The sequence below is a fragment of the Hypanus sabinus genome, chromosome 1 (genome assembly GCF_030144855.1).
Source record: "Hypanus sabinus isolate sHypSab1 chromosome 1, sHypSab1.hap1, whole genome shotgun sequence".
In the NCBI taxonomy this organism is placed as follows: domain Eukaryota; kingdom Metazoa; phylum Chordata; class Chondrichthyes; order Myliobatiformes; family Dasyatidae; genus Hypanus; species Hypanus sabinus.
In genome coordinates this window covers 108,970,148-108,995,047 of record NC_082706.1, presented here as the reverse complement: position 1 = coordinate 108,995,047, position 24,900 = coordinate 108,970,148, and the positions used below count along the sequence as shown (strand labels likewise).

General features: G+C 41.7%; 1 protein-coding gene across 1 annotated transcript in view; it reads right to left on the bottom strand.

Annotated features, from left to right (window-relative positions):
• The window catches only part of LOC132377974 (unconventional myosin-Id-like), a 107,563-nt gene that overhangs the window by 57,340 nt on the left and 25,323 nt on the right, over positions 1–24,900 (bottom strand). Inside the window, exons 7-14 of the mRNA XM_059944570.1 lie at positions 21,616–21,732; positions 17,403–17,609; positions 9,813–9,958; positions 7,884–7,998; positions 7,129–7,299; positions 5,744–5,814; positions 5,355–5,429; positions 3,282–3,414 (exon numbers count right to left, since the gene is read on the bottom strand). Of these exons, the coding sequence (XP_059800553.1) occupies positions 3,282–3,414; positions 5,355–5,429; positions 5,744–5,814; positions 7,129–7,299; positions 7,884–7,998; positions 9,813–9,958; positions 17,403–17,609; positions 21,616–21,732 (1,035 nt within the window). The remainder of the gene's footprint in view (positions 1–3,281; positions 3,415–5,354; positions 5,430–5,743; positions 5,815–7,128; positions 7,300–7,883; positions 7,999–9,812; positions 9,959–17,402; positions 17,610–21,615; positions 21,733–24,900) is intronic.

The window sequence follows — 24,900 nt, the reverse complement described above, 5'->3', positions numbered from 1 at the left end:
GTAGACTTAATTAATCTGTCATCCTTGCATTGATAAAATATGATAAATTGGAGCTATTGACAAATCATAATTAAAGGATCAATTGCATCTGTAAAGAGAGAAACACCATTGGTAAAGGCTTGTTCATCATCAGCAACTCAATTGAAAAGAGGTACATGAAAGCAGAGTGAGACAGAGAGCAAAAAGAAACTTCAGGAACTGTGGGCTGCAAACAATCCAGAATCTGGAAAACCAGAAATAATATAACAGTGTGATGACCCTCCATTCACAAATAAAAATGGATGGTTAACAGAAACCATTGAGTTCAATATAAAATGCTCAGGGCTCTACCATCCCAAGTTAGAACAGAGTTTACATTGTGGTTTGGTAAAACATTGCAAGGGAAGGTGCCGTGAGAGGGATAGTGAGTATCAATGGAGTCAAGATGTCAAGGAGTTACGTGGCATGGAAATAAGGTTTTCGACCCAACTGCTCCATGCTGGCCAAGGTGCTTTAAACAAGCCAGTCCCATTTGCCAGTGTTCGACCCTTAACCTTTCCTATCCATGTATCTGTTCAACTGTCTGTTAAAAGTTGTCATAGAGCCTGCACCGATCACTGCCTCAAGCAGCCAATTCCACATAGGCACAACCCTTTGTGTTAAAATGGTTGTGGAAGTCTGTGGGCTTTTTATTTCAAAGCCTGATGGCTAAATTATGCACAGAAACGTTACATTTCACCGTTAACTGCGTTGACATTTTAGCATGTGATCTCCAGAGACAATGTCATTCTGGATGACTTGTTTTTCTTTCCCAGGCCTAAAAGCCAATGACAGTACAAGTGAAAACAAGGAATTAAAGCCAGTGCTGCTTTTATAGAAAACATCCAAGAAGTCATCACGGGACCTGATCATTCAGCCAATGGGTTCAGATCATTCTTTCCCAATAAGTTCTCCATGACCCTCCTTCAGGATACGACATAAAATAATTCAGACCATTAAATACAACAAATTATGTGGCCAGGAACCATAACTGGAAGCTTTGTAGGCTCATTTTAATTTAGATATTTTGTTCATTAGCTCTCCACAGGGCACTCCCATGTAAGGCCCCAAATGGTTTAGCCTCCCTGAACAGATCACACACGGCAGCAATGATGGGGATGAACAACTGTCCTGCTTTCCACTCATACAGGAGCTGGTTAGTTAATTATAATAGCCCAGAATTACGACAACCGCTCAGGAAGGACAAGGACCAACACCAGTGCCATCATTTATCTTATTCTATCTAGGCTCCAAAGGGCTGAGAGCAAAAGCGATAAAGAAAAGATAAGCCAGATCCAGAACTGAACTCAGCTCAACATTTCTGCAGAATAAAGATTACAAAGTAATTTGGCTGAAAGGATGAATTATTGTAGAAATAATCAAACACCATTTCTTCCAAAAAAAAGGAATCTAGAATGAGTCTTTAAGATAAAACATAGAGACCTGACTGGAATATAGATGAGCGAACTAGCATGTGCAAGTGAAAAGCACCAATGTGTCTGAGGTCTGTGTTAGGGCTAAGTAAGCATGTGAAGGAAATGGGAGTGGGCTTTTTGCATGAAAAGCATATGCATGTGAATGAGTTGTCTGTATGTGAGACATGTCAGTGAATAGAAAGGAATGATCGGTAAGTGGGAGGCTTTTAGCAATGCAATGGCAAGTGTCCAAGGCAGTATGTTCCTTTAAGGGTGAAGGGGAAACCTGGCATGTTTAGGAAACCCTGGCTAAAGAGAGGTATTGAGGCTCTGGTCAGGAAAAAGAAGGATGCATACAATGGGTTTAGAATGATACAAAATTAAGAGTTGTTGTTGATCATACAGAAATGTCATAGATTTCGAGGTCCTGATCAGTTAGTGATGTGGGTCAAGGAGTGGTAAATAGATTTCAGTACTGACAAGTGTAAGGTGATTTGAAAAAGTCAACCAACCTATGATTTGTACTATGAATGGTAAGGCTATAGGGAGTTTAATGGAACAGAGCAGCTTGCGTACAAATAAGGTGTCACAGGCAGTCATGGTTGTGGAAAAGATGTTTAGCGTCATGCCCTTCATCAGTCAAGGCAGAGAGTAAAGGATTTTGGACATAATGTTGCAGTTGTATAAATCGTTGAGGAGACTGCAGTTGGAGAGCTCTATAACCACATACAGGAATATGTGGATACAGTGGAAAGAGTGCCCAAAATATTTACAAGGACATTACTAGGCTAGAAGGTCTGGGTTATAGGGAGATGTTGGCCAGGCTTAGTCTTTATTCCCTGGAATGACGGAGAATGAGGTGTGACCTTATAGAAATGCTTCAAATGATGATACACATAGATACGGTGGACAGTAACAATCTTTTCCCCAGAGTTGCGAAGTCCAAAGCTCGAGGCATAGATTCAGTGTGAGAGGGGAAAGATTTAGCAGGGACCCAAGGAGCAATGTTTTCACCTAGAGAATGGTGAGTAAATGGGATGAGCCACAGGAAGTGGCTGAGACAGGTAGCATGAGTTAAAAAGCACATGGATAGGCAGTGCCTGTATCTGTGCCGTATTGCTCAATGACTCTATATGAGAAGTAAGGATAAGTGATATGAACAAATTAATCATGTAGATGACAGTCATAAGTAAACTGTGTACAAGTGAGATGGTGAGATGGTGAGATGGGGGGATGGGTGTGCATGTGTGTGTGTGTGTGTGTGTGTGTGTGTGTGTGTGCACATTTGTAGATTGATTGTATGTGCATACGAAAGATATGGGTTGGTTGTGTAATGAGCTGCGTGTAGGGTGGGTTGAATTTTTGTGTGAGCGAAAAGAATGAGTCATCACATGAATGAGTGAGCTGTGTGATCTTGTGAATGAGATGTATGAGTGAACATGTGAGTTATCCAAACACATGCTCACATGAGTCACCTGAACACATCCAATTGGATGTGTGACAGAGTTGTGTGCACACGTATGTGTGGGACTGAAATGAGAGAATGCATTTTGTGTCTCAAACTGTCTGTTCTGGTTAGACTATAATGTGTGAATAATGTGTCACTGGGCTTTCTGTGTATGCATGCTAATGGAGACAACAGCTGTTGACCTCTTCCTCTTCACCTCTACCCATGCATAAAGTGCAGCTCCTTCTTAGGGTCAATGCAAGGTTAATAGTCTCACTGAACTTGTACCATAACCTGAAACTACCACATAAAGGAGAGGAGTGAAGACAACCGAAGCAGATTTGTTCCCCGTGGCAATATGTAATGTTGGTTCTGCGCAGAGTCAGGCAGCCTTGTCCTACCTTGCATTCCAAGTTAACAACAAGGGCAATCATGGAATTCCTGAAGAGAGATGCAGCAGTCAGGGGCCGTTTCGTAACTTCCGTGATGCTCATTTCCCCCTCTGGCCACATGTCTTTCAAAACAGGGTTAAGACTGGGAACACAGTGAAAAAAAAAGCATCATTTCAGCTCACTTCATTGAAAACCTTATACCCAAGACTGGAGATACCTATCAGTATTAGGAGTTCCTTCCCCCTTTCTCATCCACTCCCGGGATCCGCAGGCCGGTCGCTACGTGTGCTACGTACAGTTGCAGCTATCACTACTCTGTTTTGCAACACAAATAGAGAGAGAAAAAATAAACAGGTGGAGGAATTCAGCAGGTCAAACAGCATTTGTGGGTAGCTGATGTTACAGGTTGAGACCCTGCATCAGGAATGATAAATAAGACATGTGGCACTTCTGAAGGCTTCAAGATAATCCAGGGTGCTTCTTGAATAATGAGGTGCTTCACTTTTGGTCTGAATGGACCAGGAAGAAAAACCATTCAGTGCACATTCAAATTAAGAATCCCAGTGGAAATTCAGAACTAACATTGCCATAAACAAACCACCCCAAACCCCAGAAATACGACTGGAGTTTGCCCGTCAGAGAGTGAACAGAAACGTTCTTGTCCATCCTGGGAAAATTCCCATTAAGCATCCCAGCATAAAGAGTTACTACAGGGTACAGCATTTACTACTCCTCCCATTACAGAGGAACTTGGGCTGAAAGACTGAAATTATTTTCAGAAATAGTTTATAGTTTTGCTGCCCTCTGTTGGATCTTGCAAGAATATCAGTTGATAAAAGTTCACAAATTGAAATCCTTTTTCACCAAAATATCATTTATCTTACAATATGCTTGTGTATACATACCTTTAGCTGCAATTGAGCCTATTTCACCTGTAACCATAGTCCTACTGTTCAATGTTCAAAGCAAATATATTATCAAAGTGTGTGTGTGTGTGTGTGTGTGTGTGTGTGTGTGTGAGACCAGATGTTACCCTGAGATTCATTTGCTCACAGGCATTCACAGTAGAAGAAATAAATACAATAGAATCAATGAAAAACTGCACACAAACATAAACTGAGAAGTAACCAATATGCAAAAGATGATAAACTGTGGAAAAGCAAAAAACCAACTCTAATAATAACTAATAATAAATAAAAGTGATAATAATAAAAATTAAAAAATAGATAATTAATACTGAAAAAAAAGAGTTGTAGAGGCCTTGAAAGTGATGCATAAGTTGTGTTCAGTTGTCATTTCAGTGTTGTGGTGAGTAAAATTGTGCCTCACTTCCATATGAATAACTTGCATAATAGAAGGACAGTTGTAAAAATAACTTCTTGTAAGATCTCACAAATTGTATGCATACATTTTCAAGTGCTGAAACCTTCGAAGAGCAAAGTGCTGTCACTTGGTGACTGATGAAATCAGTCCCTTTCTACAGACCAGGTAAAGAGGTGCCTGAATAAAGCTGCTTTTCTCCGAAGTGTTGTTGATTGTTTACTGAACAGTGAAGGTTATCCAAGGAACAGGAGTGTAGGAGGTGGCTCTCAATGCTGGTTTCCTGATGCTGCTTGAATTTACAACCAAGACTATAATGGTCCCAACTGATCCATGAAAATTACAACTGGAAAATCCCTTTCTAAATCTGTTGGTATTTGTCCCCTTCAATAGCCAAGAGATCCAATCAAATTTATCTGTTCTCAGATCAATCAATTCTATAGGTTTCTCGTCATTTTGAAGATCATGTTGGCTGCTTCTAACTATTTTCCCTTCATCCAGAAACATGGTAATTTCAACCTTAATTAAAACCTCCAAAATTTTCCAAGCACAGATGTTATCTGGCCTTTGACTACCTGGGTTTGTCCTTTCTAAGGATGGATACACTTCACGCACTCCCGCACCTTCAGCAGACAGCCACATTTACAAAGATATGTACATAACCAGAAGGGTATAGGCCACTCGGTCTTACCAACTGTTTGTTGAAGACTATAAATTAAAGCTAAAAAGACACTGCAGAGATCTGCATGGTCCTGTCCTCACCTGTTGTACATCAGGCGTTTGAAGTCCTGATAGAGTGTATCCTTGTTCTTATCAATAAAACCCTCCACCGAGTACCTGAATCGAAACACAAAACACAGTTTTAGTTTACTGCTCCCTTTCTCCCTTCTAATCTATACTGAGAGATCCACCAGAACTGTTGAGTTCACCCATGTCAGCACTTTATGCAATCGATCTCTCTTTTTTAGTGAACATTGCCAGGCTTTCACCTTGCAGACCAAACTACTGCATGGAAATCGGACTTCACCCATTTGAGTGTGTGATGTGTGACTCTGCCATGTGGGAAATCCCCAAAACAATTGTGAAATTGGGACATCTTTGTTTAAATAAATCATTACAACCCAGCCTGCACAATTAAATCAGAAACTTACGTGACTTGTCCTGCATAATGCTTTATTCTGAAATGCTTGTTGAACTCCATATCCTTTTCAGTTGGAGACAGCTGCAGATTAAACGTTCACAAACATTAGATACCACAAGCTTTAGCACCTTTTGAGTGACACTATGGGCATGCTTCTCTGTTGTATGAGTCGATGCTGCCATGAAAGAGGTTGACAGATTTCATGTGAGTCACCTAACCTCAGGTGGCTCATTGGTTGTGAGTCCCAAGCCTCAGAACCTGGGAATGGCAAGAATAACTTTGGCTTTAGTGCCAGGTCATTAGATTAGCTTAGAGGAGATAAGATTTATTTGCCTTATGTACATTGAAGCATCGAAACATACAGTGAGATGTGTTGCTTGCATTGGGGACGTGCTAGGGCATTGGGAATGTGCTAAGGCAGTCCACGAGAATTGCTCTGCTTCTGGTGTCAACAAAATATACCCACAACTTCTTAACCCTTGCCTTATGAGAATAGGTTGAGTGAACTCGGCCTTTTCTCCTTGGAGTGATGGAGGATGAGAGGTGACCTGATAGAGGTGTACAAGATAATGAGAAGCATTCATCCTGTGGATAGTCAGAGGCTTTTCCCTGGGGCTGAAATGGCTAGCACGAGAGGGCATAGTTTTAAGGTGCTTGGAAGTAGGTACAGAGATGTCAGGGGTAAGTTTTTTTACACAGAGTTGAGTGCATGGAATGGGCTGCCAGTGACAATGGTGAAGGAGGAAATGATAGGGTCTTTTAAGAGACTCCTGAATGGCTACATGGAGCTTAGAAAAATGGAGGGTTATGGGAAAAGCCTAGGTAGTTTTAAGATAGGGACATATTTGGCACAGCTTTGTGGGCCAAAGGGCCTGTATTGTGGGTCTGTATTGAGCTGTACGTTTTCTATGTTTCTATGAAACCCACACAGTCATAGGGACATCAGTGTCTGCCGCTGGAGAGCTGCCTTGTGAATATCAGGTGATGGAAAAACTAACATTGGCTGTGACTCTTACAGTATTTTCCTCTGCATTATACATCAGCCAGACATTGCATTTCTCCATCATCACAGGACCAAAATCCTGGGCCACTGCACACTACACTGACTGTGGTACAGTATTTCCAAGAGGATGGTTAGGACAACAATAAGTGAACTACATCCTTGCCAGGACAATAACACTCACAGCTGTGATGAAGGAAATCCTACTCCTAAACCTGAGTGTGAGGGAATACCACTGTAGTTGTGTACTAGACTCACATGAATCCTAATGACTGGCATAATGGGGAAAATCTCTGCACCAGCCCGGTGTTTCTTTGTCTTGACAAATTGACTCACAGCCTGTATCTATGTTACACATTTCCTGACTTCCATATCATCTTCCAGTAGAGTCCTACCTTTCTGCTGGTGTAGTGAGCATGTTTGCCCAGTTTGGCATCCATGGTGTCCACCAACATGGTGTCTGTCACCTTCCCTACGTTCATACAGGCCTCGTCTAGGATAGCAATGACTCCTTTGTGTGGCTGTTCCACGAGATCCACAATGATCTGATTGTTGAAGTAGTCAACCTGGAAAGGGAAAGGGTTGAAAGGAGAGCAATTGTCAATAGCCATTCACGAACCTCCCATCTTTGAATTACTTGTATAGTGTCAACCCAAGGAGCTAATCCAGACATGGTAAATGGGAACAAGTGCAATAGCTTCACAGTATATTGACAAGGTATTATTTATTTCATTTCCAAAGATAATTTACAGAAATTCCTTCTTCGCATCCAGCAGCTTTGATACAATGCTTTGCTAGACCAGTTCCGAAGGGAATTAAAAGTTAACTATATTGTTGTAGGTCTGGAATTACATAGAGCACAGTTCAGAAAAAAATTGCAGGTCTCCTCCCATAAGAACCATTAGTGAACCAGGTGAAATTTTGCAGCATAGTTATTGAAAATATTTGTTTTTAACTTCAGATTTACTTTATTAGCTGAAATTAGATTCCTCAATTGATATGATGAGATTTAAGTTTATTTTCCAGTTAATTATCCAGCACTCTGATTTTCTAACGCATACGCTTTATGCCACCATACCCCTGAGACTCCAACACATTTGACCTCAAATCTTCATTGCCCAGAACTGCTCTCCATTCTGGAGTAACTTACATGCTGCCACTCGATCCCCTCTCTCTGGTATTCTGCTTGCTCCTGTCGCAGTATCAGCTCAATGAAGAGTTGTTGAAGCTTCTCATTGCAGTAGTTTATACAGAATTGCTCAAAACTGTGGGAAGGTCCAAACAATCGATAAGCACTTAGCTTGCATTTGTACATCAAATCCAGCAAATGATGAAAATCTCCATTCAGGGAGAATAAAGATTAGATCTCCAAGACCACTTATAGGCTCACTTTGTCATAAAATCATGAGTCATAGAACGCTACAGAACAGAAACAGGCCCTTCAGCTCAGCTAGTCTGTGCCAAACTCTTAATCTGTCTAGTCCCGTCAGTTTTCACCTGGACCATTGCCCTCCATACCCTTCCCATCCACGTACCTGACCAAATTTCACTTAAATATTAAAATCGAACCTGCATCCACCACTTCTTTTGGCAGCTTGTTCCACACATTCACCACCCTCTGAGTCAAGAAGTTCCCCCTCATGTTCCTCTTAAACATTTCACCTTTCACCATTAACTCATAACTTCTACTCCTAGTCTCATCCAACCACAATGGATAAAGCCTCCTTGCATTTACCCTATCTATACCCGCCATAATCTGCCATGCCTTCACTCATTTCATGTAAAATGCAGATCTGAACTTTTGTTATCTTCAGAACAGTACATGGTTGTACTACATGTCCTCTCTTCTTCCATTCTCCACCAACTTTTGTTTATCCAAAGTTCTAAAGCCTCTGTTCTATCTTAAGTCTTTCACAAATCACTCTTGAGCTGGCCAACTGATTGAGGGGTGACCTCATTGAAACCTATTGAATGGGGAAAAGCCTTGATGGAGTGGATGTGGAGAGGATGTTTCCTATAGTGGGTGAGCTTAAGACCAGAGAACACTGTCTCAGAATGGAGGAGCATCCTTTTTGAACAGAGATGAAGAGGAATTTCTTTGGAGGTCAAGTCTTTATGTATATTTAAGCCAGAGGTTGATAGATTCTTGATTGGTCAGAGCATGAAGAGATATGGGGAGAAGGCCAGGGATTTTAGCTGAGAGGAAACTTGGATCAACCATGATGAAATGGCGGAGCAGACTCAAAGGCCAAATGGCATCATTCTTCTCCTATATCTTATAGTCTTACGGTTTAAATTACTTGGCCCCTGTTTCCACCATGTTTTGCTATTAATCTTCTCCCTCTCCTATTCATCTCAGTTCAATTCAATAACTCTTGTGTCTTTCATCCAGTCCATCACCTTTGTCTTTCTCTGTGCCATGGGCAACCATGTCAGTGCTCTGTGAAATTTTCTATGGAAGTCACTCTGCCTTTCAGCTCTCTCTCCTCTTGTAAATGCTCTTTAAACTTACAATCTGGCTAAACGCTACCTCATCTGACGCTATCACTGTACTCCTGCAAAGTGTCCTGGGATGTTTTATTATGTTAATAGCACTAACTGAATAATAACTTGACTCAGAGTACATAAACTCGGACTTCTATTTGAACCACACTGCTGCTGGCCTGGCTAATTTTATCAATAATAATCTCTAGGATATAGATATTGGTTTGCCCAATGGTAGTGCCTAGTGCTTGTGAATAGCAAAAATAATTTGCCAGTCATTAGACCAGGCTTGAACCTTAGCTATGCTTTTCTTAACACAGCATTTACACCAATTTCCAATGGTCACTTCCATTTGCTACAGGCATTGATATTAGATTATTATTTGATTAATTATTTTTAAATTTATGAAAAAATATTTTTACATAATTAATGAATGACAATTCTGCAAGGTCAGGATTTCCTAACCAGAAATTCCTGTAAGTACTTTGTCATGGAATGAATGTCAAGACACAAAATGCTTTTAACCTGAAAGTATTATGAGGTCAGCTGTAATCGTATGCTGCACCATTTCAGCAAGTAATGGTGTGTTCTTTACCTGTTGCTGTCAAAGATCTCAAACCCATAGATATCCAAAACTCCAATTACAGTGTTCTTGCCATGAATACGTGGATCATAACCCTTTACTGCAATGACGGTGTTGATGTGGTCCACAATCCAACAGAAGAGACGCTCATAAATTGCCTGTGGGGTAGAGAAAGGTGAAGGCAAACCCGGGCAGGACCAACCTAAACACTGTCGCATTACAAAGGTTGTAGGTAGTAGACAATTTCATAACAAAAGAAGATCTAGCAAAAAAATCTAGGTAGCTGACAGATAGACAGGTTCAATGCAAATTCCTTTGTTATAGCTAAAATCCTTTTGGTTGGAATAAAATATTTCTTGATCAAGTTAAAGAGATAAGTAAACAGAAATGAACATACAATATATCTACCCGCATAGACCCTAGCTATCTACCTATATAGACTCTGGCTATCTATCTATATAGACCCTGGCTATCTACCCAGATAGACCTTGGCTATCTACCATTGCTATGCTTCTCATAATTTGTTTTATTTCTATCAAGTCAGTTTTGTCTTCTTCACTCCAGGGAAAACAAATTTATGTACCGAGTTTCTCCTGATAACTCAACCTCACAATCCAGGCAACATCCTTGTGAATCTTTTCTGCATGTTGTCTAGCTTAATTGTATATATTATTCTGAAAATTTGGAGTCTAGAACTACACACAATACTCCATAAGACCGTAAGACCATAAGACATAGGAGCAGAATTAGGCCATTTGGCCCATCGAGTCTGCTCCTCCGTTCAATCATGGCTGATCATTTTTTTCCTTTACTCAGCCCACTCTCCGGACTTCTCCCTGTAACCTTTGATGCCATGTCCAATCAAGAACCAATCAACTCTGCCTAAATTCATCTAACAGCCTGGCCTTCACATCTTCTTGTGGTAAAGAATTCCACAAATTCACCACCCTCTGGCTGAAGAAACTTCTCCACATCTATTTTAAATGAACGCCCCCCTATCCTGAGTCTGTGCCCTTTTGTCCTAGATGCCCATACCATGGGAAACATCCTTCCAACATCTACTCTGTCTAGGTCTTTCAATATGCAAGAGGTTTCACTGAGGTCCCCCCTCATCCTTCTAAATTCCAGTGAGTACAGACCCAGAATTATCAAACGTTACTTTATGATAACCCTTTCATTCCTGGAATCATCCTTGTGAACCTCATTTGAACCCTCTCCAATGCCAGCACATCTTTACTTAGATGAGGAACCCAAAACCATTCACAATACTCAATGTGAGGCCTCAGCAGTGCCTTATAAAGCCTCAGCATCACATCCTTGCTCTTGTATTCTAGACCTCTTGAAATAAATGCTAACATTGCATTTGACCTCCTCACCACTGACTCAGCCTGCAAGGTAACCTTTAGGGTGTTCTGTTCAAGGATTCCCTTTGCATCTCAGATTTTTGGATTTTCTCCCTGTTCAGAAAATAATTTGCACATTTATTTCTACTACCAACATGCATGACCATGCATTTTCCAACATTGCATTTCATTTTCCACTTTCTTGCCCATCCTCCTAATCTGTCTAAGTCCTTCTGCAGCCTACCTGTTTCCTCAATACTACCTGCCCCTCCATCAATTTTTGTATGTTCTGCAAACTTGACAGCAAAGCCATCTATTCCATCATCTAAATCATTGATATACAGCATAAAAAGAAGTGGTCCCAACACCAACCACTGGGGAACACCACTAGTCACTGGCAGCCAACCAGACAAGGATCCTTTTATTCACACTAACTGTCTCCTACCAAACGGCCAATGCTCTAACTATGCCAGTAACTTTCCCGCAATCCCAAGGACTCTTAACTTGATAAGCGGCCTCATATAGCACCTTGTCAAGGGCCTTCTGAAATACAACATCCACTAAATCTCCTTTATCTATCCACTTGTAATTTCCTTAAAGAATTCCAATAGTTTCATCAATCAAGATTTTCCCTTAAAGAAGCCATGCTGACTTTGTCCTACCTTGTCCTGTCTCTCTAAGCACTCCAAAACCTCATCCTTAACAACTGACTCCAACATCTTCCCAACCACTGAGGTCAGGCTTTCTGGTCTATAATTTCCTTTCTGCTGCCCACCTCCTTCCTTAAAGAGTGGAGTGACATTTGCAAATTTTCCAGTCCTCTGACACCATGCCAGAGTCCAATGATTTTTGAAAGATCATTACTAATGCCTCCATAATCTCCACTGCTACCTTTTTAAGAACCCTAGGGTGCAGTTCATCTGGTCTGGGTAACTACTGTACCCTTAGGTCTTTCAGCTTTTTGAACAGCTTCACCCTTGCAATATAACTACACTCACTTCTCTTCTCTCACACCCTTCAACATCAGGCATACTGCTAGTATCTGCCATAGTGGGCTCATGCAAAATACCTATTTAGTTCATCTGCCATCTCCTTGACCCCAGTTATTATCTCTCCAGCCTCATTTTCTAGCAATCCTATATCCACTCTCATCTCTCTTTTATTTTTTACATATTTGAGAAACTTTTACTATCCACTGTTTGCTAGCTTCCTTTCATATTTCATCTTCTCCCCTCAATGATTCTTTTACTTGCTCTCGGTAGGTTTTTAAAAGGTTTCAAAGGTACATTTAATGTCAGTAAAATGTATACAATATACATCCTGAAATACTTTTTCTTTGTAACCATCCACAAAAACAAAGGTACCCTAAAGAATGAATGACAGTTAAATGTTAGAACCCCAAAGTCCCCCCAGCTACCCCTCATGCGTAAGCAGCAGCAAAGCAATGATCCCCCTCCCCATCAGCACCCCCAACCCAGCACTTAAGTGTGCAGCAAAGCATCAATAAAGATGCAGACGCAGTACCGCAAAGACTATTCGTTCACCCAGTAAAAAAGCCTTTCAATCCTCTAACTTCTCATTAATTTTTGCTTTGTTGAATGCCCTCTTTTTTGCTTTTACATTAGCTTTGACATCCCTTGTTGGACATGGTTGTACTATTTGGCCATTAGAGTTTTTCTTTGTTTTTCGAAACATCTATCCTGCACCTACCTCATTTTTCCCAGAAACTCATGCCATTGCTGCTCTGCTGTCATCCCGACCAGCAACTCCTTCCAATTTACTTTGGCTAACTCCTCTCTTATACCACTGTAATTTCCTTTACTCCACTGAAATCCTGCTGTGTCAGGCTTTACATTCTCCCTATCAGATTTCAAGTTGAACTTGATCATATTGCAATCAGATTCTTCTCAGTGTTCTTTTACCTTAAGCTCCCTGATCACCTCCAGTTCATTACATAACACCCAACCTACCATAGCTGACTCCCTCATAGGCTCAACGACAAACTGCTCTAAAAAGCCATCTTGTAGGCATTTAACAAAGTCACTCTCTTGAGATCCATTACCAACCTGATTTTCCCAATTGACCTGCATGTTAAAATTCCCCCATGAGTATCTCATCATTGTCCTTTTGACACATCTTTTCTATTTCCTGTTGTAATCTGTGGTCCACATCCCAGCTACTGTTGGAAGGCCTGTGTATAACACCATCAGTGTCCTTTTACCCTTGCAGTTTCTTAACTCAACCCACAAGGATTCAACATCCTCTGATCCAATGTCACATCTTTCTACTGATTCGATGCCATTCTTTACCAGCAGAGCCACACCATCCCCTCTGCCTACCTTCCTATCCTCTGATACAATGCATAACCTTGGACATTCAGCTCCCAACTACAACCATCCTTCAGTCACAATTCAGTGATGATTAAAACAGCATGCAACAAGATCAACCACCTGATTTCTTACACTACATGCATTGAGATATAACACTTTGTGTACTATGTTTGCTACCCTTTTTGATTCTGCATCTCTACTGCACTGATACTGCACTGCACTGAAAATTGGGGGCAATTTTGTCCCATCATCTGCCTTTCCTTCCTGACAATCTGACTGCATACTGACTTTGTTTTTTTATCATCCATCCTATCCTGAGTCCCTTCACTCCAGTTCCCACCCACCTGCCAAATTAGGTTAAAATCTCCCCAACAACACTAACAAACCTGCCTGAGAGAATATTGGTTCTCCTTGGGTTTTGGTGCAACCTGTCACTTTTGAACAGGTCATACTTCCCCCAGAAAAGATCTCAGTGATCCAAGAACCTGATGCCCTGCCCCCAACACCGGCTTCTCAGCCACGTATTAAACCGCCAAATCATCCTGTTGCTGCCTGCACTGGCATGTGGCACAGGTAGCAATCCAGAAATTACTAACTTGAAGGTCCTTGAAGGTTCTCCAATATGAAAAGCTATTTCCACTCTAACTCCTTCAACCTAGCCAATTTTATATCCATCTTACTAACTCCCCCCACATTTCAGGTGATCTAATCTTCTAGACAGCTTTATTATGCAGGACCTTGTCAAAGCCCTTGCTAAAATCCATGTGGACCATGTCTGCTGCTCAGCCCTAGTCAGTCATATTGCTATTCTCTTCAAAATACTCAATGAAATTTGTGAAATATGAAATCCCCTGCACAAAGACATTTAGTCAGAAAAATGTGAGTCTTGTTTAGGTAGGTAATATACTAAAATGAATAATGAAAGAGTGGATGAGGATAGTTTAGAAATTGCAGGAGTGGGAAAGGCAGTTGCTGTATTTCCACATAATTTGCTAGGTGTTTTGATGGGTTTTGGAGCCCTTTTCTCAGGCGTTGCATGTAATTCTTTGTTTAGCTGACAAAAAAATCAAGAAATTGTACAGGGGGTAAATGAGTTTTCATTTAGCCTTCTGCAGCAAATAAAAGGCACAATACAGCAAGGTAAAAATTCCTTTTTGTCAGATACTTCAAGGACAACAAAAACAAATCTGAAAAGTTTAATAAATATCAAAGAATAAAATTGCCATGAGCAACATGGTTCAAATGAGAGACAAAAATGTGATTTTCTTCCTGACTTGTGCATTGTCCTTTCATATATGACTCCTGCTTCCCGATGTTCCACACAGCACTGCCTCACAGGATGCAAAATAGTCCAACCACCTGTCATAGCCGTTTAAGAGTTCCTTCATTCAGAGAGCACTTTATGAGATACCTCCCATACCCAACAACGTATGTTCGTGGCCTTCTGCTGCGGCAGAACATCCTCTTCAAGGTTTGTCATATGGTGCATTCAGAGATGTTCTTCTGCACATCACTATTGTAATACATGGTGATTAAAGCTACTGTCAACTTCCTGTTACCTTGAACAAGTCTAACTATGCTCCTCTGAACACTCTCAATAACAAGGCATTTTCACCCACAGAACTGCTGCTCACAGGATATGTATTTTTAAAAGCAAAAATGTATTTTTAAAATCTATGGGAGGAGGTAGTGATGCTGTCTGGCCTGCTGACTTCTGCCAGCATTTTGTGTTTTTATTTATTTCCAGCAATTGCAGATTCACTCGTGTTGCATATGTGTTTTTGTTTGTTTTCACACCATTCTCTGTAAACTCTAGAGACAGGTGTGTGTGAAAATCCCACTCAGACCACCCCACCTGGCACAGACAATCATTCCACGGTCAGTCACTTAATCACATTTCTTCCCCATTCTGATGTTTTGTCTTAACAACAATTGGACCTCTTGACCATGTCTGCATGCTTTTATTCATTGAGTTGCTGCTTCATGATTGGCTAATTAGATATTCACATTAATGAGCAGGTGTACAGGTGTACCTAATAAAGAAACCACTGAGTGTAAATCGATCACTAACTTTTCTAGGAATATTTGTTTTTTAAGTTAATTTGCTTTGTTTCTCTGTACACAATCAATGGCTCTAAAATATTATCATGACACACTATATTGATTTCACATGTCCTTCTCGCCAACCAATAAATTCTTTATGAGATTATTAATGTAGTTGTTCAGATAGCGTCTTTTTAGATAAAGCACCTGACGGCCAGCTCAGGGTATTCACTGGCTTTCATATAATCGAGCCCTTGCAACAGGGACTTGGCTGTTTTGCAGCTTTGCCTCACTGCATATATGTGTCAATTGCAGTATTAAGGAGTTATTCTTGCTCTGCCCTTGGTATGCAATAGTATGTCCAACCTACAGGACATCTACAGGAGACATTGTCTCAAGAAGGCAACATCTGCCATCAAAGATCCCATCACCTGGGCCATGCCACCTCTTCATAGCTATTGTAGGGCAGGAGGTACAGAAGCCTTAAGCTTACTTGGTTCAAGAACAGCTACTTCCTTTCAACCATGCAGTGACTGAACCAACCTACACCACTTGTACACTACCTCAGTATATTGAGTGCAACACCTTGCACTATAAAGGGCTTTGTTTGTTTGTTCCAATTATGTTTTTCTGTTAAAAAGGGGGTATAATTCATGGTTAATTTATGTTTTTGTTGAAAATGTTGTGCACCTGATGCTATGTGTGTGTGATGCTGCTGCAAGTTTTTCATTGCATTTGTGCAGACCTTCAACTTTGCCTTTGACTTTGATTTGGCCAGAACGAAAGCTTTCATAACAGTTCAGCTTTTCAGAAGTAATTATAGTGGTGAATGGCTTTGTGCAATACATTTGAAAATAAAGGAAAGCTTGTTCTTCAGTAGTTTTTATGTGTACTATTGCACTCTGCAACCAATGAGGTACTTTGGAATTGCAGTCACCATTGCAATATAGGACACAGAAAGCCACCTGATACACAACAAGATTCCAGAAACAGCAACAAACCAAATGATGAGATAATTTGCTTTAGTAATTCTGTCTAAGAGCAAATGCCCTCTGAGTGTTTTCAGAATGACTTCCATGATGTTTCAAATCAACCTAGCACAGGCAAATGGAACTCCCTCAGGAAGGCAAGTTGGTTTGCATGGATGAGTTGGGCCCGTTTCTGAGCTGTCGACCTCTATCATCTCATCTGAAGAACAGTGCCTTTTAGAGTCACAGAGCACTACAGCACAGAAACAGATCTTTAGGCCAATCTAGTCCAGGCCAACCTGGTTTTCTGCCTTGTGCCATCTACCTGCGCACAGACTATAGCCTTCCTGTCATCCATGTACCTATATAAACTTCTCTTAAATGTTGCAATTGAGCCTGCAACCACCATTTCCACTACTGGCTCGCTCCACACTCGCAACACCCTTTGAGTGAAGAAGTTCCTCCTCATTTCCCTTACATATTTCACCTTTCACCTTAAACCTATGACCTCTGTTTCTAGTCTCACCGAAAGTCTGCTTGCATTTACCCTAACTGTACCCCTCATAACTTTGCATTCCTCTATAAGATTTCCCTGCATTCTCCTACGCCCCATGGAATAAAGTCCTAACCTGTTCAACCTTTCTATGTAACTCGGGTCCGCAAGTTCCAACAACAAACTTGTACATTTCCTCTGCACACTTTCAAGCTTATTGATATCTTTCCTGCAGGCGGGTGACCAGAACTGTATTGTTGTTAGTCCACATTTTTAGCTCAAGTCCTTGAAGTGAACTTTGAGCCCATAACAGCCTGATTAAGATATAAGGGCGCTAGTGCTAAACTACGTCTCTCTTTCAATTTATGGCGTTCCTACAACACTCAAACAATAGATACACCCAGACTCAAAGCAAATATTTCTACCTTAGCGAAGGCATTCCTGCCATACGTGGCTTCCTGGGATGTGTGCTGCTTTTCAATTACTTCACCCCCTCCAGTAGCTACAGTGCGATGGAGAAGTGTCTTCTTCACGGTATCTGGCTCAGTCATTGTGATCTCCGCAATCTGAGAGACTAGGTCTTCATTGTCAATTGAGACAGTGTCACCTTCTGTGACAAAATTCAAGTTCCCCTATGAAGATCAACAAAACCAGGAGTCAACAAAGTCTTTGAGGATACTGACAACATGTGCATAAGAGGAATCATGGGAACTGCTGCACCTGCATGATACATGAACGCATACAAATGAATAAAGATTTATATACTCAAATGTATTATATGCATGACTTCTAGATACACACTAAAGAATCCTGGAATGCACTATTTAATTGAAGACTGAGCCAATTGGATTTACAGGACTGAGGTTGATAGAGTTTTAGCACAAAGACGAGAAAATCTGCAGATGCTGGAAATCCAAGCAACACACACAAAATGCTGGAGGAACTCAGCAGGCCAGGCAGCATCTATGGAAAGGAGTAAACAGTCGAAGTTTTGGGCTGAGATCCTTCATCAGGACTGGAAGAGAAGATGAGAGCAAGAAGGTGGGGGGAGGGGAAGAAGAAGGATGAGGTAGTAAGTGATAGGTGAAACTGGGAGAGGAGGAGGGGTGAAGTAAAGAGCTGGTAAATTGATGGATGAAAGACATAAGGGGCTGGAGAAGGGGAATCTGATAGGAGAGGGCAGAAGACCATGGAAGAAAGGGAAAGGGGAGGAAAACCGGGGGGGAGGGGGTGACTGGCAGATAAGGAGAAAAGGTGAGGGGGAAACGGGAATGGGAATACTAAAGGTGGAATGGTAAAGGCAATTACTGGAAGTTCAAGAATCAATGTTCATGCCATCAGGTTGGAGGCTACCCACACAGAATATAAGGCATTGCTCCACCAACCTGAGTGTGGCCTCATAAGGAAGCCATGGACTGAAATTTCAGAATGGGAATGGGAAGTAGAATTGAAATGGGTGGTCACCGGGAGATCTGATTTTTCTGATGCTTGGTGAAGCGATCTCCCAATCTACATCGGGTCTCGCTGATATGCAGGAGGGCACACTGGGAGCACCAGATACAGGAGATGACCCCAACAGATTCACAGGTGAAGTGTCACCTCACCTGGAAGGACTGTTTGGAGTAAATAGGAGTGAGGGAGCAGGTGTAGGGGAAGATATGGCACTTGTTCCACTTGCAAGGATAAGTACTAGGAGGACGATTAGTGGGGAGGGACAAATGGACTTGGGAATTGCATAGGGAATGATCCCTGCAGAAAGCAGAAAGTTGGGTGGGGGGAGGGAAAGATGTGCTGGGTGGTGGGATACCGTTAAGGATGGCAGAAGTTTCAGAGAATTATATGCTGGATGCAGAGGCTACATTAGTGGTAGATGAGGACAAGGGGAATTCTATCCCTGGTGGGTGGTGGAGATGGGGGTGAGGATAGGCATGCGCGAAATGGAAGAGCCACAGGTGAGGCAGTGTTGAGGCAGTGGAAGAAGGAAAGCCCCTTTCTTTGAAGGGGAGGGCAGCTCATTAGTTCTGGAATGAAAAGCCTCATCCTGAGAGCAGATGTGATGGAGATGGAGAAACTGAGAGAAAGGGGTGGCATTTTTACAAGTGACAGGGTGGGAAGAGGTATAGTCCAGTAGCTGTGAGAATTGGTGAGTTTATAAAAGATATCAGAAGATAAACTGTCTCCAGAGATAGAGACAGTGAGATCGAGAAATGGGATGATGGTATCAGAAATGGATCAGGTAAATTTGAGGGCAGGGTGGAAGTTGGAAGCAAAGTTGATGAAGTCAACGAGTTCAGCATGGGCGCAGGAAGCAGCCCCAATGCAGTCATCAATGTAGTATAGGAAAATCTGGAGAGTAATACCAGTATAGGCTTGGAATACAGACTATTTCATGTAGCGGATGAAAAGGCAGACATAGCTGGGACCCATGTGAGTGTTCCTGGCTACACCTTCAGTTGAAAGGAAGTGAGAAGAGCCAAAGGAGAAATTATTGAGAGTGAGGGCCAGTTCTGCCAGACAGAGGAGTGCACTGGTGGAGGGGAACAGGTTGGGTCTATTTCCTATAAGGAAGCAAAGTGCTTTAAACTCCTCCTGATGGGGATGGAGGTGTATAAAGACTGGAAGTCCATGGTGAAAATGAGACAATCAGGGCCAGGGAATTAGAAGTCATTGAAAAGATCCAGAGCGTGTGAAGAGTCACAGATGTAAGTAGGAAGGGACTGAACTGGGGGAGATAAAACTGAGTTGAGATATGCAGATATATGCAAGTTCAGAGGGACAGGAACAAGCAGAAACAATGGGTCTATGTCGACGGGCAAGTTTATGGATCTTGGGTAGGAGGTAGAAATGGGAGGTGCGGGATAAAGGAACAATGAGATGGGTGGCAATGGATGGGAGATCCCCAGAGTTAATAAGATCAGTGATTGTGCAGGTGACAATGGTGTTCCTTAGTGGGGTCCTGTTCGAGGGGTAAGTAAGAGGATGTGTCTGAGAGTTCTCACCTGACCTCAGCAAGGCAGTGGTCAGTCCGCCACACTACTACAGCATCCCCACCCCCTTATCTGTGGGTTTGATGGTGAGGTTAGGATTCAGGTGGAGAAAGTGGAGAACAGTGTGTTCAGAAGAAGAGAGTTGGAGAGAGGAGTAGTAAAGTCAAGGCGGTTGATGTCTTGTCGGCAGTTAGCAATGAAAAGGTCTGTAAGTTGTCCTGTGGTTAGGTTAGGGTCAATATTCCCTCTAGGTGTACACATGTGCATGCACACACATCTTTTGCTACCAGCACAAAGAAATTCCAATTGCACACAAGAGGCTGCCATACTGGCATGTTGTATATTTCAAGATAGTGCACAATCACACTTCCTTTACCAGTTTCTAACGTAGACAGTGTTGACAACGTGAAGTTTGCGATGATTTGTCTGCAAATTTTAGAAATGGCTTATTTATACTGTTTTTATTGAAGAAATTAGAGCACACGCATTGTCGTCACTGGGCAAAAAATTGCACAGCCCAAGATTTTTACGCACACTGGTCACTACAAATTAGATTGTGAGGTTCTGGGGTGGCATGGCTGAAAGGGCTGCAAGGTCCTGTATTGCTAAATAAATAGATAATCTTCTATTGCCTTTTTGCACACAAGTTTACTTTGAAGCATCTTTTTCCCCGTGACAGTGAATCAACATTCTTACCACTCACTGGGTAAAGATGTTTATTCTGAATTCCCTATAGGATATCCTGAGGACTATCTTATATGAAAGGCCCCTGGCTCTGTGCTTCCCCGCAAGTGAAAACATTCTCTCTAGACCCATTTTATCAAAAGTCCTTGAACTTTCAGGGACCTGTATAGGTCGACCCAGTGATTTTCTCAAAAGAAAAGAGAGTCAATATGTTCACCTTTCTTTATATTTATATACACCTGAATTTCCAGTTCCATCCTTATTTGCATTCACTCAATGCCTCTGTCTCCTTTCTATAAGATGGCTACAAGAACTATGGCTCTCTGAAGGTTCAGTACAGTCTCTGGAAATAAATCTTAGTAATTTATGAAATTTTGGTGACCTTGTTAATCTGCAACACAACTTTTAGTGATTACACTCCACTCCAGGATCCCATCTGCTGAGATACATTTATTGATCATCTGCCATTCTTCAAGTTTTTAATATTCTGCACAATTTTATTGTAATCCTCTTCAATAATGGTATTTCCTTCCCCAACTCAACCTGGTAGCATCTGCAAATGTTGAGCTGGGGATTTTGATTCCAGCATCAACATCATTGATATGAATTATAAACAGTAGTGGAGCGGGTCCTTGTGGAAAGCTGCTACACACTGTCACTGAACAGCTAACTTTAATTTCATAGTCTGCTCACTGTCCCAAAACTAGCAAGGCATCCATTCTGCTACTTCTTTGATTTAGTTAGACTATCATGGAGAACCTTAAGGAAAACTAAGATAAGTTGCATCTACTAGTAAGATAAGTTGCATCCATTATATATTCTTTTTGTTACTCAACATGCTTTTTCCTCATCAAACCCACACTTAACATTCATTGTTAAACCTTTCATCTCTTGCTGTTCTTTTCTCCTTTAGTGAGGTATCCTAGAGGCTTATGTAAAACAATTTAAAATTAAAGTTTATCCTCACCAGATGCAGGATGGTGGCCAAGACTTTATAGATGGCAGCGATTTCCTCTTCACTGAACCCAAGCACTTCCATTGCATTCTTCACCATCTTGAAGTTTGTTTTGTCATTAATCCCAGTCTGGAAATGAATTACAATGAACGTGAAGATAAGAAATTGGCAGAGTTAGCACCAAGCTATAGGGCGATGAATTATATAGATTTTAGAAACATTCAGGAATACTAACAGCCATTTTCTATGACATATTTGAATCCATGTCCCCTTGAAATTCAGTGGTATTATTTTTTGTGGGCTTTTCCATTCAAGGGCTTTGATGCTTCCATACCAGGTCGTCATGCAACCAGTCAAATTACTTCCTGCTGCACATCTGTCAAAGTTTTAGATAACATGTCAGATCTTCTAAGAAAGTAGAGCTGCTGCCCTGCCTTCTTTGTAATGGCATTTATATGCTGTAACCTGTGGAGATCCACTGAAATGAAGACACTTAAGATTGCTGACCTTCTCCACTTCTGATCCCCGATGAGGACTGGCTCACGGCCCTCCAGTTTTCTCCTCCTATATTCAATAGTTAGTTTCTTGGCCTTGCTGACAATGAGTGAGATGTTGTGGAAATGCTCACTAGACTTTCAATCTCCCTCCTATATGCTGATTTGTCACCACCGATTTGGCCAACAACAGGGGCGACATCAGCAAACTTAAGTATGACATTGGAGCTGTGCTTAGCCTCACAGTCGTAAATGTAAAGTAAGTAAAGTAAAGGGCTAAGCACACAGCCTTGTGGTGCACCTGTACTGATGGTGATTCTGGAGGAGATGTTGCTGCCAATCTGAACAGAGTGGGATCTACAAGTGAGGAAATAGAGGATCCAGCTGAAGCAGAACCAGCAGCCAGCAGAATCAAAGACCTCACCCACCATGGAGATCCCCTTTTCTCCTCTCTCCCATTGGGCAGAAGACACAAAAGCCTGAAGGCATGTTTTACCAGACTGAACGGCTTCTACCCCTCTGTTATAGATAGATACTTTATTGATCCCAAAGGAAATTGCAATGCAGTAGCATTACAAGTGCACAGATATAAATATTAGAAGTGAAGTAGAAAGAATAAAGAACAAGTTACCACAAACAGACTAACAGAGAGTGTTATCACTTCCCCTGCTATAAGTTGACTCATTGTAGAACCTAACGGCCAAGGGTAAAGATTACCTCATATAGTGCTCTTTGGAGCAGTGCAGTTACCTTAGTCTGTTACTGAAAGTGCTCCTCTGTTCAGCCAAGGTGGCATGCAGAGGGTGAGAAACATTGTCCAGAATTACCAGGATTTTCCATAGGGTCCTTTGTTCTACCACAGCCTCCAGTGTGTCCAGTTTGACTCATAACAGAGCCAGCCTTTCTAACCAGTTTATTGAGCCTGTCAGCATCACCCATGTTGATGCCATTGCCCCAGCACACTACAATTAGAAGATTGTACTGGTGACAACAGACTGGTAGGACATGTGAAGGAGAGACCTGCATACTCCAAAGGACCTCATTCTCCTCAGGAAGTAAATGTGACTCTGGCCCTTCTTGTACACGGCCTCTGTATTGATGCTCCAGTCAAGTCTGTCTTCCAGATGCACCCTCAGGTACTTGTAGGTCCTGACCACATCCATGTCCTCACCATCAATAGTAACAGAGGGCAATACAGGCCTAGTCTTTCTAAAGTCTATCATTATTTCTTTGTCTTACTGATGTTGAGCTGCAGGTGTTTCAGCTTGCACCACCAGGGCCCTGTATTCATCCTCCCATCCTCCCTTTTTACTCCCAACTATTGCTAAGTTATCAGAGAATTTCTACAGATGACTTGATTCAGTGTTGTATCTAGAGATAAGAGTATTGGATGGTTTCCTAGTGTGAAAAACTGGACTGTTGACCTCACAATCTACCTCATTATGACCTGCACCTTCTATTCTACCTGGAGTGTACTTTCTCTGTAACTAACACTTTTAGTCTGCGTTCTGCTATTGTTTTCCTTGTACTGACTCGATACACTTTGTAATGAATTGATCTGCATGGACAGTATGCAAAGCAAGCTTTTCACTGTACCTCGGTATACATGACAAGAGTAACCAATTTAGAAACTATACTGATCTGATTCCCACCCTAGTGTTGGAATTAAATTGCTGATTTTTTTTACTTCAGTGTTGATGCCTTCAACCAAGTCCAGACTACTCCCTTTCTCCTATATTTAAAACAGCAATACACTGAGAATTCACTAGCTGTCAACACAAGCAAAAACAAATTGGGAAAGAAGTGAAAAACATTGTTTGATTTTCTTTTTAAACGGTAACCACTTCCTTCCTCAGGACTGTGGGCGTGTTTGCATCAGGATTGGACTCTTGCTGATACTTCCTTTTTTCAAACCAATTCACACAAATGATCAGCCTGGGTCCCAGCTTCCTTCCACAGCTGTGTGTTAACAGTAGCATTGCCCACCTCAACAGAAGAAAGGTCCAAACTGGAAGCTGACTCTTTTTTGATCGTCAGGTGCCTGACCCAAATAAAAAGTAATCTCTGCACTTTGAGATATATATTCACACGTTCATACATTTTCTCCTTGTAACAAATCTCTAGCCTCCCAAACAACCTTGATCCACTGAAATTCATCGAAACATGGCTCATGGCAGATTCCTTCTCCACAGCCCTACATTTTTCAAACATGAGGATTAAAAAAAAATGTCTATGTCAGTCTCCTATTTAGTGGCGGCAAGTCTACTTTCAGTGCACTGTTCACAAACAAACTCATCTGCAAGCTCCCAGACCTAGGATCCAGCATCCCACTCTGTAACTGGATGCTTGACTTCATGATCAAAAGAGGATGATCAGTAAGCACAGGCAGCAACACTCCTCCACAATTATTCTCATCACCAGTGTCCTGCAAAGGCTGTAACCTCAACCTCTTACTATACACTGTATGGCCAGTTTCTGCCCTAACTCTGTTTACAACTTGTCCATGACACCATCTAGATCTCAGACAATGACGAAATCAGTTCAGCAAAGAGATAAGGAGTCTGCTGGTACCAAGACAACAATCGATGCCTTCAAACAAAAGAGCTGGTCATTGACTTGAGGAAGTGAGGCCGATACATGCCACTGTCTGTATCAACCCTGCAGGGATGGAGATGGTCGAGAATTTCAGGTTTCAACTATCACCAACAGTTTGTCCTGGTCTAGCCACAAGGATGCTACTGAGTGCTACACCAACGCCTGTACTTCCTCAGAAGGGTAAGGAAATGTAGCATGTTCCTGATAA